Consider the following 17,222-nt stretch of genomic DNA (forward strand, 5'->3'; position numbering starts at 1 on the left):
CTGTGTTTCTTCTACAGGGGTGAGTTTTTACTGTGTTTTCTAGTTATGTAGTATTATACATGGTATGTTGGATTAAACTTTCTATTTTTAAAGAACCTTGATTGGACATTCCTTTATTTTGAACTGTTTGGGTTGCTACTGAACCACATTCATACCCCTCTTAGGAGTATAGCCTTCCCTCTGCCCATGTTACCACAAAAGGCAAAAGAGTATCTCTTGACTGTGCCTGATTTTACCTTTATGATTGTGTTGGCTCTTAGTTTGTAGCAGTGAGCAGGATGATTGGGCATTTTGCACTCACCTCATCCTTGTACTCCTGCAGGGCAGAAGTCAATTCATCACAGTGTCCCAATGCCTTTTACTGGATGCTTGGTGATTTCCTGATCCATTTCTGAAGTGCAGTGTTAGGCATTGCCATCTGGCAAAGGTGTGGATGCCCTGGATTTTTAGATTTGTATTAACTAATAAAATGATGAAATAACTCCTAAAGCTCATGCAAAAAGCATTGTGTGCCCTGCTGAAAATTGTTTTATTTTTTATTTTATTGTTCATTTATAACTCGCTTAATACCAGCAAGTGGTTTCTAAGCACAGGTGGGATTAGAACCTGTGTTGCGCTGCCTTGTCTTGATTCCTCCTCAAATAGGTAGCCTGATTACAGAACCTGCTCCCCAGTGGCACACAGAAAGTTCAGGTCATAGGTGCTCTCTTAACAGCTGCAGTGAGTCAGCCAAAGTCACTACAGTACAAGTTCTGCATGTAACATATACATCCCTGTTCTAAAAGAGTATGTTATAGTTATGCAGGTTTTCCTGCTATCCTGGTTGCATGTTAAGCTGTAAATATAAGCCATACTTCAGTTTGAGGTATGGTGGCTTGCATCTCTCATAGGTATCCAAGCCACATCAAATGTATGTCAAAATGTGCTAGCCCTGTGAGCCCAGTTCAGCTGTGGAAGGGTTATGTGTATTCTCCCCCCCCCCTTAAGCCCGGCTGTCTTTGCTGCTCCCAGCAAGCTTGTAGCTCTGGTGGTTGCTTCTCTGTGTTCCTTTGTGAGGGCAAGTAACACCATCCATAGAAAAACATCCACTCCAGAGGAAGCTGTGGCATGGGAACAGGAATCAAAGTGCACCCCTATTCACAAATGGAGTAGCCTCACACCATGCTGCTGCATACCAAAAGGGTCTATTCTAATCGTCTTGGGAGGGTAGGTCAGGGACAACGCGCTCGACTTGGAAGCAACACGACGCAAAGCAACACAAGTTCAATCCCTGGCTCCACGCTTAGAGACCTCTGGGTATTAGGCACATTATAAATAACCAATTAAAATTACAATATAGGGAAGGGTGAGGTTAATGTAGACAGAGGGAATTCAACTTTCTTGTTTCTCTCTGCCTCTTTCTTTCCTTCTTGTCCCCTCCACTTCCTGTAGCACAAAGCACTTTCGATGTGATGTCACAACACAAAGTCTACTTGTTCTTAGGACAGGGGTTGGACCCTTAAAGCAGGCTTGCTTTTGTCAAATCACCTGTAAACGTCTGCCTTTAAAATAAGGGTATCTCCCACTGCTTCTTTGAAACCTGACTTTCCCTGGCATACTCTCCTGCCCGGGTTTTCTCACACAGTTAACTGTATACAGTTGCAAACTTGACTTTGCCTGGTATGCTTTCCTGTCAGGACTTTCTCATGTGATTCCCTTTTAAACACTTGAAAGTTCTTATTTCGTACATTGACTTCTGGTATTCTTTCTTTTCAAATGTTGGATCTCAAATCCCTTTCATTCCCTTTGCTTGCCCTTTTATTTCCTTAATAGGTTTTCCGAAGTTACCCGGGGTCCCAGCTTCCCTTCCTAGGACTCACCGGCTTTTCGTGGCTCTATTCGTTCCTTTCACCGTAAACTAGAAGGAGCTCTCCAGCATCCTGTCTCCACTTCACAGGCTCAACAGTTTCAGCTAGCGGCTTCCACGTACTTCGTAGCTCCCATTTTGTTGTTGAGCCCCTCTCCATGTCCAGGCAGCGTTGGAACTGTTTTCCGGTTCCCATGGCCATCAGGAAGACTTCTCTTCACTTCATACTATGGTCCCAACATGGCGACCTGCTTCTGCAGTCCTTCTTCCTCTGCCGACTTCCCTGTCCCTCAGTTGGCACTGAGAGGACGAGGCTCCTTCCCACAGCATCTCTCTGCTTCATGCTGGTTTGGAGTTTTAAATGTCCGGCACCTATCATGTACTCAGAACTACTAGAGCACATCCTGAGCTTCTCGCTCGGCTTCACTGATCTTCATTACTCCGTTCAGCTCGAAATAATAGGCTGTGTTTGGTATTTCATTCCCAGAATACTAAAATATGTTATTAACAGGTTTCATGGTTTATTAAACGGGTCTACCACAGTATGCTATAACGCCATAAGGAATTAAGGGGAGATCCCTAAACGGGAAAAAGGGGATATGTGTTTTCATCCAATGATCCCGGGTCATCCCCCTGTGGGTTACCTCCCCCACGATGTCCTCCCTCGTATAGCCACCCCCAGGGTCAGGATCAGGTAGCGGCTGCTGTCTTCTGGCCACATGGGAAGAGGCTAGAGTTTTGCTTTTCAGACACGTGTAATGACCTCAGCATAACTCATCCTATTACACAGACTAAATGTTCTTGGACTCAGGAAGGCAATAATACACACTTCAACAAGACTTTAGAAAATGATTCGCTCTTTACATGCCCTTTATTCAAACTTCATAGACAGCAGAGAGATCATGCATCAACTAATGGGGTTTGGAGCATGGCGTCCTCCCTCTCAGCGAGACTTCAACACCTGGTGTTCCAATTCTCTGTCACCTCATTGGGACCTTCTCCTCTTAAGGGGGGCAAATCCCCGACCCTCATAGACAGCAAGCATATGAGGCAAGAGTGGAAAAATCCAGACAGTGGAAAAACCCAGCTCGTCTCCAGCGCTCTCATTCCCAATACCCCTTATCAATGTACCTGCACATCTCCCTTCTCGGCTCGTCCTTGAGCAAACAATGCGAAAACTAATCTCAACTGGGAGCTCATCTGCTTCATATTAAAATATCACAACCATTGCAGAAATCATGTCTGCCTTCTAACTGAGCTTGCAGAAACATAGACCTTCATTGCGGTTTGGAAGTGAATGTCCAAAATGGCTGCGTGCCGGCGCCATGTTATTTAACTTATTTTCGCACACGCACTACAGCTACCCCCAGAAAAGGAGTGATAACACCATCAGATTCATCACAATAGACTTGCATATGCAATTCACTCTAGAGCAGAACCTCTTAACCTGCAAAGCCAATCAGCATATTAATTATGTCACAGTATGTTCCCATAAGTTCAAGCCCAACGGCTGTGTTCATTGTTGATATGCGATTCCAACAGTCAGGTGGACTGAATATTGTATATTAGTAAACTTGACTTTATATACACGTTATTGCCATTTCTTCCTTAACATGAGGGACTACCCAATGGCTTCACGTGTGTGTGTTTCGTTACCACTTTTAAGGAGTTGACATATCTCACTTTCCATGCAGGCAAACATAGATATACTGGGGACCTTCAAACATGTAAATGCTATGACGTCAGTCACGCTCTGCACGTCATAGTTGACTATAAATAAAGAATGAAAATTGCACTTGCTTCCAATCTGAATGTGGCACACCACAAGGGCTGATCACAGCCGGGCACCAACTCTGTCCAACGTATAGGTGGTAGTACAGTTGCTTTACTGTATGAGGCACTATTGAAAACAAGAAGCAAGGAGCCATTGGGGCCCACTTAATAAGAGGTCTGCAATTGTCCTTCCGTTTTAGTTATTCTAAGTGCAAGTGAGCTCATTCAGACCTGGACTCAATGTCAGTATTCAGATCACTGAACGATTCTTGGTAAAAAATATCTTGTCTTTCACAATGGCACTTTCCCAGCTCATTAAGATGGACTCCACTGATGCTGGCCTTTGTCCTTTCAGAAGTTACCAATCATCCATTAGTCATATGTAACATGCTGTATTGAAGGATCACCAATCATTTCTAGGTACCTTCTTAAAAATACTCGTTTCAGTTTCCCAAATACACTTTAGCCCTAATGTTTAAATCAAAAATGACTTCTCAGGCTTTCACATTATTACATACTCTTTACTGATCCTATGCTTATAGAGGCGTGGGATAACCGATCTGATTCATATTTCTTTGGCAAGTGTCACATATGATAGACTTATGATTCTGTTTCATTCAGAATGATGGGTGCTTTGCAGTTCATTAGCCATACTCTTATGTATGTAGTGCTTTGCCTTCTAAACCTATTCCTGATAGCTGGCAAGAGTAGCAGATCTAATACATCTTTTTAAATGTTGTTCTTTAAACAGGTGCTTTTAATAAATGTGATGGTATATGCTTCATTTTAAAAACGAATGCAATTTTGTTTTTCTCTCGTTCTTCTTTGTTGCCATTTCTGGTTTTCCTTTTTTGGATCCCCAATGAATTGTCTTTGTCCACACCATGAATCACTTTATTGCTCTAATTTAATTTCATGAATTTATCAGCCTCGAGAAAGACCAGCAGGGGTCAAAACACTTGTTAGCTGACTTCTTTTACTGGTGTTACTCTTTTTTGAAACTGTTATATGGTTAAACATTTCTGGGTGAATTACTTGCACGTTACGGCAGATGTTTATCATTGTTTGATCATTGACCATAATAGTGTTTCTGTTCTAACAACTATTAGGTGGTGAAAGAATATTTGCTATTTATACCATTTCATCAAGCGCAATATGTGTACATACTCGCTTATTTATTAATTCAAAGAAACAAAGCTGCACTTGCATCGCCTGAACCACTCGCAAAAACCACCCGTCTCTTGATCACCACTAGAGTCGAATATCGTACCAACCCTAGTGTTCTCTCTGAACAGCATCTATGGAGCCCCTGCATCGAACAGACTCGCCTGTGCATCCCGTTGCTAGCTCAATCGCTATTGACCCTGGACCCCCAAACCAAACCGGGTGACCTCCACGACCCCCATCACTCAACTAAAACTCGACCCTGCCTAGAAATCTGCTCTTGCTGCTCGACTACTGTGACAGCTCCATTTAAAACATCTCGAACTATCAAGCAGCACTGTGAAACCTGGTTTGCTGTGTCAAACAACCAAGACACTGCAAAGGTACTATTGACTGATAACTGTCCCTCTGGTCCATTTTGGGCCGTCGAGTATGGTTAGGTCACATCAATTACTTTTTTGCAACTCAAGAACATGTCCTTTTTCGAACATTGTGCCTTTACTACCCTCATTTCTGAGTGTGCTGTATCTTGCTATTTTAAATATTCTGACCTCTTTTTAGAGGGGAGGATTTTCGTAGTGTTTTCTATTTATTTATAATTGCATATGGTGTTTAGTTAATGTTTCATACAAATGTGATTGGACCTTCCTTTATTTTGGACTGTTATACTTCGCTGTTTGGGTTGCTATGGCTTCACATTCACCCGCCTCTGAGAGTACAGCCTTCTCTCGTCCCACACTACCACAAAAGGTGAAGGAGGTATATCTCTTATTAACTGTGCCTATTTACCTTTAGGATTGGGTTGACTCTTTCTTTGTGGAGGTGTGATGACTGAGTAGGGTCTTTAGCCTCTACTCATCCTTGTACTACTGCAGGGCAAAAGTCAATTTGTCACTTGCAGTGAGTTAATTTTCGAAGTGTTTTAAGGCAAGCCTTTTATTGACATGATTGGTTTAATATAGCATGATATATTTTCTCAAAGCAGCACACCCCTTACATGTATGATCATTCATAAATGCTGTGCACTCCTCCACTCCTATCACTTGTCTACCCTAATCATCCTATCCTTTCCTGAACACATTTTGTAACTTCTTTTTTCAACTCCCATCTTTTCAAACATTGAACCACGCAAGGCTCTCCAATACTCTCTGGGTAGGGCCAGTGCTAAGCAAATATTCAAATAAAATAAAATAATAATTCTCAAGATATTGTGCTTCATGCGTACACCCTATGGGCCATGTATAAATGGTTTGTGTGGGAAATGGAAGTGTTAAAGCAAGGTGCGATGCTTTTAAGCCTCTATGTCATGCTCCCATCCAGTTTGCAGTGCACACAATGGAGTAGTGGACAGATTGTAGTTGATATCTCTGTTGTGCTTTCATCTTCCATCTTGTGTGTGCACTTTGTTATATGCATGAATATTATTTTCATGCAGGTGTAAAACAAATGAATTCCTATGGCATCCTCCTCAAATTATCAACTACTGAAGAGCAGGGTTATTCCATAGGAATCCATTAATACATGGTGTATGCAAAGTTTAATATTCAGGCAGCATATTTATTTTAGAAGAGTTATTCATTTTTTACAAGGTGGAGTTTAAAGCTAAAGTGTAAAGGCCTGGTTTTACATTCCATTTTACAATACGCTGTGTACATGTTTAAAATTGCATGCAGGCGACACAACAGTACATAGGTGCTAAAGTCGGTAGTCCCCTGCATGCAATCTGCAGTGTATGGCGAGCCAAAGTGGTAGGGGTTGAAAGTGTTTTGTGTGACTAATAGGTAATTGTCTTGATGCTAATTTCTACTAACCTGAAAGGTGTTAATCAATGGGATGGCCTCCTATCATAAGCATAACTGCCATGCAAGGGCCTCCTTATTTACATGCTTGAAGAGGAGGGGTTCAGGGGTTTTCTGAACTGCTGATGGCTCTATTACAAAACACTTGTTTTAACATAAAGCAAAGAGATTTGAAATTAGAATTGAAAATGAACCAAACCGAACTGATTGGGATTTAATGTGCTTCCAACATACAGCTGCAATTTAAAAGCTACTTTGCCTGTAATAGCTGCCTTCCACCCTCCTTTCAATACCCAGTCGCTATTTCCTTAGATTTGTACTGTATCAAAGAAAATAACATGTCTCAAACGAGCTCTGAATAAAGTAGGATTTTCAGCTCAATTTCATGAGAATTGTGAAAATGTTGTCAATATTAGCGCAAAGATCCATCAACCCTACCCGAAGCCAGAAAGACAGACTTACTCCCTTTCGTGGTGCAGAACATATGTTAATGAGTGAGGCAGTACATTAGTACCTTCCCGGCTCAAGTAAACCCCCTGTGCAGACTGTTGACACCTTGTGCATATGCGAATCTTGAAAAAAAATCACAATTTATCTGGAAGGAAATCCCTTAAAAACGATTGCATGCTTGCTTTCTCCTGGTTTCATAATTTAGCAGTTTCACAAAGCTTTTAAGGAACTTGTACGAAGACCCTTACCTAGCAAGGGGCCAGAAAACTGAGAAGGCAGTGTTATTGGTCTATCCTTCACACCCCCACCCAAATACCTTTCTTTCACTGTCGGTCTGCTTCTCTTCACATTCCTAAAGCCACCACAGCCACTTTAGGCCGATGGATGGTGCACCCAGCTTTGTGTAGCATCATTCTGAAACCAAAGGTGTTGTTACCGCAACATCTGGTTAGATGAGGCTGTTGGGCGTTGGAGGAATATTCTTTTGGCCTGTGGCCATATGCACTTTGTGAGAGGAGTTTGAGGCTTGTGGGAGACAGCAAGGTAAACCTCTGGGACAAAAAACAGTGATTGTAGCCCCAACCACCTAACAAATGCCTTCCACTGCCCCTCGATGGATGTTTCCCTGGTAGGCAAAAGTCAAGTGTCTCGTCAAGTAATTAAGCACAGCACATGCACATATCTGATTGAGGTTTGAGGCATATCTCAACTGGCTACCATAGAAAGTAAGAAAGGTAAAATGGGGACTTGTGATCCTCAAATTGTAAGCAGCCCTTTTTCTGACCCAAAGCGTATTGCCTCTGATGACCCTTAGCATGGAGCTTACAGTAATGAATGGAGCATTTATTTGAGACAGGGAGTGAGGGGGAGAGGCAGAGGGAGAGAGAGAGAGATAGGGAGAGAGAGAGATAGGGAGGGAGGGAGAGAGAGAGAGAGAGAGAGAAAGAGAGAGAGAGAGAGAGAGAGAGAGAGAGAGAGAGAGAGAGAGAGAGAGAGAGAGAGAGAGAGAGAGAGAAAGTTGTGTGTGGAATTGGCAGTAGCAATGTGAGAATGTTTAGTGGAACCTGTCCGCATGAGGTCAGTGGTAGAAGTGCAGGGTTGTGGGCTGTTTTTCTTTGTATGGCCTCCTCCTAACCTCCAGCTAATGAACCCCACTCTAATATTTCCTACCAACTTTCACTACACATGATCCCCTAGAGACCACCATTACAGGCCTAGTCTTTAGCATATCAACACTAATTTAGCCATAACATTGTTCTCCTCTTAAGCCCAACACACTCCCCAAATCAGCCGCTAACCAGACCCAGAGGCTGACATTTATCAGGTCTTAGATCTTCCCTTCAGAAAATATACTCCCAAGTGTCTCTGCCCAAACTATTGAAACTCGATTGACACACTGGAACCAGTAACCTCTGATGTGCACCCATCAACACCGGAGGTTTCACATCTGCCTCTTATCCTTATGCCACCAATGAACCCCATTTTCATACAGAACCATGAACAGTGAGGCCAGTCGCAGCAGTGTGGTATAAAAGACCACATGAATTCCAATAATTAAATCACATGCTGTGAAGTTTGCTCAAACTCATTAGAACATTATCAAAGATGTGTAATGTCAACGCGTGGTGTCGGCCCCCTGGGTTGTGGGCAGACTGCTAAGACAAAATAAAGCAGAGTGGCCTTATTGAACTAACTTTCCAAGATATATTCAGAAAAAGACTTTCACGCATACAAATAGGTTCATATGCGTTTGCAGTTGATTAGCTAATGCATACACTATGCATCAGTTGTTTCTTCACAGCTTTAAACTAAAACAAGCATATTTGCCCCCTTACTAGGCTTGCACAGAATGTCACATTCATTTCTACGTGCATGGTACATGTAATTTGAGGATAGGAGGACTGAGCATTAAAGGATCCAGGCAGAAATGTAGAGGTCTGGCTCATCCTGAGGGAATACACATTGGGGTGAAGAATGTGCACATGTCTATGGTAAAGGAGACTGCAAGTGATAACAGCATTGGCTTCAGCCCCTCCTCCTGGAGATCCAGCTATAGTTACCCTTTCAGTGCAAGCTCTCTTATGACTTTTTCCTGAACATGCTACTGCCATTGCTTGGCACTCATTATGGATCTCAGGCACCACCTCTCTGACCTGAAGAGGGTTAGAATGAACCCTTGTCCACCACCTAAAATTCCAAGAGTAACCTAAAGAGACCAGAAATTCTGATTTGAAGAGTGGCATCTGGACACGATGTATGAGTGTTCTAGTTTATTCTTGAGAGGAAGGCCCACATTGTCTCATGTGTTTCCCCTGCTTAGATCAGTTAATCGTAACTTGATTATTACTCCCTTTCAGATCCGACCTCCTCTGCTGCTCTCGAGAGCTCTCGTACACCTCAAACAGAAGCATTAGTTGGCCTTGCTGTTCTCCTATTGAGTCCAGTTTGTTTCTAGCTTTACACGTCTATCTCATATTTGAAAATGGCACTATTCTACAGGCCAACGAATTCCTATAAACTCAAAAGTTCAAAGTGAACAGGAATCAGAGTTGTTTTTGGGTAAATTGGTAAAGGGTCATAAATAGTTTCCCACTCTTCGAGGTATCAAAACGGTGACCCTCAGTTACAATCTGTCACATTTAATGATGGAACCACGTTTGCCTCTGTAGCTGATGCAATTTATCATTGTTGTATTTTAGTTGTTGGCAAAGTAATTGATATATCCTTTGTCAGTTGTCTTATGCACCAGGTTTTGGAATCAGTCGGAACCTATATGCAGAGCTCTAATGTATAGCCATTCCTTGTGTCAGTAGGTCATACAAGACTTTTTAAAAAAAATATTGAGACTTGTAGTCCTGAATTTGAAATAGGAAACACAAACCTACAAGTGTGAGAATGAAAAGAATATGCTCAGGACTGGATAGCATGCTTGCACATGGCATAGGGAAACTTGAGAGCTCTATGTTTCTAAAGTATATGTGTCATAAAGAGCAAGCAACTGATGATATCATTGCAGAAGAGGATTGACCCCTTGCAACCATTACATAAGCCAATGGAAATCACAAGAGAGCAAACGTCCAGTGTTTTCCCCAAATCCTATTCAGGACACACAGCCTTAGCTTATTTCCTAAGCTTCTGGATTTAATGATCTCGAACCTTAGCACACGCTAAAGAACCAAGATCATGAACGTATTCATGTGAACTAGAAGTCCAGACTCCGCCTCCTTTAGCTAGCATTGTGCAGTGCACTGTAAACATTTGATGAAACAATAACTCATCATGTTAACGATCCTTACTATTTCAGATGACACTTAGACATGATCATAGCTTGCAATTTTTTTATTTTCCTTTCACAGTCCATAAAATCACGTGCATATAAAATACAATAACAATATTAGCAACTCACTTTTAATATGCCTACTTTGTCATGCAGTTGTTCCCTTTCGTGGCACTGTGTAGAACACGTATTATCATGAACCGTCCATAGCTATTCAATTCATCGACCCCAGAGGCACACAGGGCAACGTTAGACCTGACTGCTTTATTATGACTTCATGGTATCAAAATAATTGGTGTGTAGTTATTTAGCACTAAACATGAAAACCTCTTCTGAAATATTTTGGGAGATTTTTAAAAATGACCTGTATTGAGCAAAGCGTGAGAGATCACTGCTAATACTGTAAAAGCAGTGAGAATAATACCTGCTAATCACCAAAGAATTGTGCCGCACACGTGAATACATTAGCCATTTAATTAGAAATAGTACACCATAATTTAAAATTTTAGGTCAAGGTATGTAAGTAAAGAGAAGTGGATCATCACAAAGCCGCGCATAATTGTTTGACTAAGTACCTCCACATCGTCACTATAATTATAACTTCCGTTTATTTAACAGCACTTATCATATATCAGTTAAATATTCATTGGTCTTTCATTACTGAACGATTCATTGAGAAATGACTGCCAGGAGTTTAGCTTGACTATGCCTTTCTGCCTTGATGTAGTGTCCTCCATCTAATTAACATTTCTTTTATGGGTATCCCTTGGCTCGAGCAGCGATCTGATGAAAGATTCTGGCTCTACCTGCACGCATGTGGCTTCCCAGCTTGTGGCTGCAGCCTGACTGCAGCCGAGCCTGCCTATTGATCTTCGACACGCACTTTCAAGTGCAAGCGCTCAGTCACACAAAAAAAGGCAGAAAGTTGCAATACTTACTTCCCATTGCTTTCCCAAGGAGAAGGTGCTTGTGAGACCTTTGACGAGTTCTGCAAGAAACAAATAAAACACTACTCAGAAAGGACATACCTGATTCGCTTTATAGCACTTGGAAATATGAATTTTCTGTGTCAAAGAGATTGCTTTGGTTTTTGGTGTGGCTTTAATCGTGGTCCAAATGAGCAAACCGCGACCAGAGTGTCATCCAAGCGCATCACGCACACAATTAGCAAATAAAGTAGCGTGTCCCCAGTGCTGCTGCAGTGCTCAAGGTACAGACGGCGGACAATAATCGGAGCAGCACAGCCCACCTGCCTCTAGCTCCATCACACCGGTTCCATTTGTTAATACCCCCGCAAAAATATCGCAATACAAAAATATTGCCATACTTTTGCGCCGATATTGAGGCATGGACCCTGCAGGGGACACCCCCGCAACATCTGCATTATTTTTATATGTGTGGGGGACACCCCCACAACTCCAGCTCCCACAAATTATCCCCCCCAAGAATATCGCCTATGGCGTTCCAGACGACCATATATACGGCAATATTTTTGGTGGGGATAATATGTAGGGATACCCTCACACCATGGTAGGCCAGTGGTGCTACTTTTTCACTTTCTAAATGTACACTCCTGCATCCATGCACTCTGCAAGTGTGCCGCCACTCAGGTGATTTGCTCATGCTTTGATTTGCTAATACAAAGCCTACAAATGCGCAATGGGATTCCCTCATTTGCATGAGGCATGCCCCCTGCAATGGATGCAAAGCCATCTTAACAATACTGGCACGAGAATTTAGCTGGAGTGGGGGGTGGGGAGGCCGGAGGGGGGGGGGTTCATCAATGAGTGGCCAAATGACTGAATATTGATCAAAACGCATGTAGGCAGTTTCTGTGTGAACAAGGGATCTCTTGCAGGTGTTGTCAGCTACTTTATTTTTACTCATGGATTTTTTTTGATAGTGGATTGCAGTCTATTTGGATGGCAAACTAAAATGAACAAATTATGCAAGTGCTAAAATCAAAAGTCCTAGTGCAGTAAGTACAGCTATTAAGCCATATGCAAAGAGCTACTTGGCTGCACACCTGAGTTCTATTTTCAAATGTACTTCCACATTTTGCTATATGATCTCTCAGTTTGCTTGTACCTAGTGTACTTATGAGCAATATTTGGACAGAGCACCCAATGTCACTATTGCATTGGGATGTCTCACTGCTATTTTGGCCACCAATTATCCCTCCTACACAACTGATACAGTCCTATGAAGCGATGTCTATAGTTTCAACTTTGAGGGCCCGATTCATGGAATATGTGCCCGTTTCAAAGTGAATTTGCACCACTGAAAAGTGAATTTGCACTATCTACACCAACCCTGATTCGTGGAACTGTGCAAAGTGAATTCTTGCCCTGCATAAATGCACTTTGTACAGTTCCAGGAATCAGGATTTTAATGTTTTCCCAGGTCAAAGTTAAATGTACCTACCTAGTCATGTCTTTTTCAAAATGCACTTGGGGACTGGCCAGCGCTCCATTAATAACAGGAATGGTTGTATGTCAGGTTAGCTTAGTTTTGGGCTTTATTTCCAATATAATGTTTTAATTTAATGTCATTTTGATGTTTAAGACTAGTGCCTATTGCCTCAGGTAAACCAGCTGCCTACCTTACCTTCCATGGATTGATATAAGTGGTATTTTAAAAGAGGCCTGGAGATTGACGTGTTCCTGAGAGTTTAAATGATGGTTATTTTAGACATATACATTTGAATTTATTTGAAGTTCATGTGCTAGGTATATTCTGCCATATGTAAAAGGGAAAAATGTTCAATTTAAACCATGTTTTTCTTGTATGGGTTGCACTAGGTTTTTCTATTAACAGATACTATGCTTATGATATGATTTCTAATACATATTCTACATTCTATATTTATAACTTTGTCGATACCTTTGCATTTGACATTTTCCTCTGTAATGGCACTGCAATAGTAATGGCTGTAACCTTCAGTTAGCACCAACAACGTAACATCAATTGTATATTTTTGTTTACAATCTGTTTGACCACTGTGATGATATGTCATACCTGTAATGTCCTACTAAGATATGCGCCCGGGTGCCCTTGGGCCTGGTCCGCGCTATATAAATAAAACAAATACAAATACAAACAATGCTTTTGTACATATAGTAATGTCTTGGTCTTTTAAACCCTACAGATTGCTACATAATATCAAAAGAAATGTCATTTATATATGTTTGTTTATGTACTGCATCAAACATAATAAAAGAGTAAAAAGTACAGTCTTGTAAATGTTTGCCCTAGCGAAAACATATTTAGATACTACAGATTGGGACAAACAACATGTTTCCTGCACTTTCAATTATAAAAGCTAAAAAATGGTTCTAATTTAATTTGCTCCATTTGTTTGTAGAAGGGCAAAGATTATCTTTCCCCTGGTGTATAAAGACAAGCATATTAAACACAAACAAACATAACAGTTTCACAAAGTCAACAGGGTGTATGATTTTCAATGCAGGCCAATGTAAATCTGGAGGAAGATAGACAATGTTCAGCACTTCTCTATATCTCCCCGATCTAGAACACAATTGGGCACACAATGGGAGCTGTGGTGCCAGGTTTATAGCCATTTCACTACTTTGAGATGGGTCAGCAAGGTTTTATTTTCCAGTGAACCTATTTTGTTAACGTTCTGAACTGCTCCCAGTGGCTGCACGGATTAAGTTCAAAACCCTCTGCATTGTCCACAAGGCCTTCTGGGGCCTCGGGCCTCAATACCTTCAACTCTCTCTTCCTAAATATCTTCCTTCCCGAGCTCTTCGCTGATCTGCCTCCAACTCCCTCAGGGTTAGTCGCTTCGCATACCAACAAGATAGTGGTAGATCTCTTTCTTTGGCTGGGGCCTCCCTCTGGAACAGCCTCCCTGACAATTGAGGAGAACAATTTCTGGTTCCAGAAGCACCTCAAGACCTTCGTCTTTGCTTCTGCTTTCTCTCCTGCTCTCCCCTACTGAACTCCTGACTGAATCTGCACTGGTCACATGGCTACCCTCTGATCTCAGGCCCTGGTCCCCTCCCTGCCAGTTGCACACCTGCACTGCCTCCCTGGAAACCCTGCACTTGGGGGCTGTCTCTGAATCCCTGCAGTCCCATAACAGCTCTTGACACTTGATGCCTGCACTTACCCCTGCACTTGCCACAAGCTGGCCGCACTTTTTACCTATTGTTTTTACTTATGTTATTTATTTCTTCAATGTTGTTCCTATGTATTGCACTGCCCCCTCCTCCGTACTTTTCCCTTTCCCCCTCCCCTGCACTTGCGCAATCTCAATGTCACCTAGTCTAGTAAAATCGTTGCCTCTGTCTTCCCTCTGTTCCCCTTAACTTGCATCGTCGTGCCTTGAAACACTTGTGTATAGGCGCATTATGAATACCATATCATGTTATATCATTCACACAACTGTCTAGAGTTAGGTGCTTAATAGAAAATCGCCGTCCTGTCACAGAAAAAATAAATAACAGGTAGCACTATAAAGAAAATCGAGGTTAATGTTAAAAAAAAGACCTTCATGGTATAAGTATTCCTCAACAGCCCTATCCCTCTACCTTGTTGCACATTTTCTCCATTGCCCGCTACTGTCGCCTCTCCCCATTCTCATTGTCCTTAACAATTTTGATTCATTCAACACTGTAGACCACGGGTCTGCATCCTGTGGCTCTACAGATGTGTTTTACACTATGAATGTGAGGGCCCACACCTGCACCATGAATGTGATTTACAGTGTTGCTCTATAGCCGTTACCTGGACACCATCAATGAAGAGTTTTTAAGTTTCAAAACTTACATGTATTTGTGCACAGTGATCATGAAAACATTTAGGGCCCGATTAATGGAATTTTCTGCAGGGTTCAAAGTGGCACTGCTGAAAAGAGACTTTGCACTGCCCACACAAACCCTGAGTCATGGAACTGCGCAGTGTATTCCCAGTCTCACTGTGCAAAGTGTATTTTTGCGAAGCAAAGTCAGTGTATAATCATTTGTGTAGTACAACATGACTTTGCACTGCAAAAATACACCTTGCACAGTTCCATGAACCAGGGTTTGCGTCAGCAGTGCAAAGTCAGTTTTCAGCAGAGCAAAGTCACTTTGAACCATGCAAAGAATTCCATGAATCAGTCCCCAAGGGCCTGATTCACAGAGCGTTTTCCTATGGGATTGCACCATTATAAAACGCTTCTGTGAATCAGGCCCTAAATTTGAGAAAGAATGTGCATGTGGTACTTTAGTCCCTAGAAATGCAGAATAGATTACCAATTTGGGTTTTGTCATATTTAATGGCATTTTCATAAGCAATAGATGGTTGCCACTGATAATGACCAAGCAACACAGATCCAGGGCAGTTAAATGTACAACACAACCCAGTTTTTACAACATAACAGATGCCAGTTGGAACAACATTATCAGCTGTAATTTCTGAACTATTTGGCTAAATGAAAAACTGAATACAGATCTCGATTTGCAGAAAAAAGAGCATCACCCGCACAAAGGAATGATAGATTAAAAAGTATGTTTTCGCGTAATTTGAATATTTTGACAACTTCATCATGCATGAAGTGGCAGAAATATAGATGATATTGCTATGTTTTGAAACTTGTTCAGAATCAGAATATGAATCAGAATATGCTATTTTCACCAATAGCGCATGTTGATCTAAGGAATCACTTAAAACTATATTTATTACTTCCTTATCAGTTTTCACTCCTATATGAGTATTTTGTAGTTAACACACCACCTTTTGGCACATAAAATTCAGTGGGCTAATAGAACCAAAGAGTAGGGCAAGATTGGGTGAGAGAAAGTGAAGTGGACCTACCACAGGGCTTGTCGAATTCAAAAATACTTAAATATACACATAGGAAAAAGAGAGTGTTTTGGGGAAAACAGACAAGCATGAGCCCGTCCAAATGGAGAGAAGCAAATTGTATACCAACTGAAAGTAGCAGAATGGCAATTTTCTTTAAACGTGCAGTGGCCTTTTCCCAAAGCAGAACCAGATAACACGAGAGGGATTTTCGAGTAGTGGCATAGACTGAAGGAAGAGCTGAAATGGTGGAGCTAACTGAGTGCGGTTGGTGGCTCTACCTGTAGAGAAGCTTTGAAAGTCAAAGGAAAAGTGGGTTCTTAAGCTTCATAAAAAGCTAAACATATTTCCTGAGAATTAGATAAATGAAGATAGCACTTAAAAGGTATTTTGGGAGTCCTGTTGAAAGGGAATATAATGCAAGGTGTATGCGCATTGTGATGTATAGTTAAAATTGAATCCCTATGTTGCATTGTCATATAAGAAATTTCTCTTGCACTTTGGGATCTATGGAAGCTTTAGATATCTCAAATTGATTGTGGAATAAATAATACGTCTTATGATTAGTGTCTAGCATATAAAATAAAGTAATTGAAATCTATTCTGTAGGGAACACATTGACATGGGGTGTCATAAAGGTAACAATGGTTCCTTGAAAACAGTGAGTGAGCAGCAGTCCAAGAGCAGGAGACATTTTGAGAGACTCAAGTAACAAGTCCAATGTAATAGAAATAGAATCAATAAGTGTATATGCCAACGCTAAGAACTGACACTTTGTCCAGGATAGTGTCCATGCTGTTAGATTTTAATCAACATGATTATTGGAGAACCATATTGGAGCTATACGTGCAGTACATTGCTTTGTTTCAAACATTATTCTTAGAACTACTTCACCTTTTGATTTCAGGTTGGATGTGAATTTAAAGTAGACATAAATATACTACAGATTTATTTATTTTTTATAAAAACATCAAGGTCAAGTTGGTTACCTACAAATAGAGAAGAACAGTACTCAGATGTAGTAAAATAGTCAATCAAGTCTGTTTTTTCCATTAATGGATGTGTGTGTGAATTTAAATGAACATGTTAATGATACATAATA

At 41.3% G+C, this 17,222-nt stretch overlaps 1 protein-coding gene across 3 annotated transcripts in view; it reads right to left on the reverse strand.

Moving 5' to 3' along the window:
• AFF2 (ALF transcription elongation factor 2) overlaps window positions 1-17,222 on the reverse strand; it is a 1,055,119-nt gene that overhangs the window by 32,862 nt on the left and 1,005,035 nt on the right. For all 3 annotated transcript variants that reach the window (XM_069612762.1, XM_069612763.1, XM_069612761.1), the window contains one exon: window positions 11,248-11,297. In XM_069612762.1, the coding sequence (XP_069468863.1) occupies window positions 11,248-11,297 (50 nt within the window). The remainder of the gene's footprint in view (window positions 1-11,247; window positions 11,298-17,222) is intronic.

Source organism: Ambystoma mexicanum, chromosome 5p, assembly GCF_040938575.1.
Source record: "Ambystoma mexicanum isolate Mex_15411 chromosome 5p, UKY_AmexF1_1, whole genome shotgun sequence".
NCBI lineage: Eukaryota > Metazoa > Chordata > Amphibia > Caudata > Ambystomatidae > Ambystoma > Ambystoma mexicanum.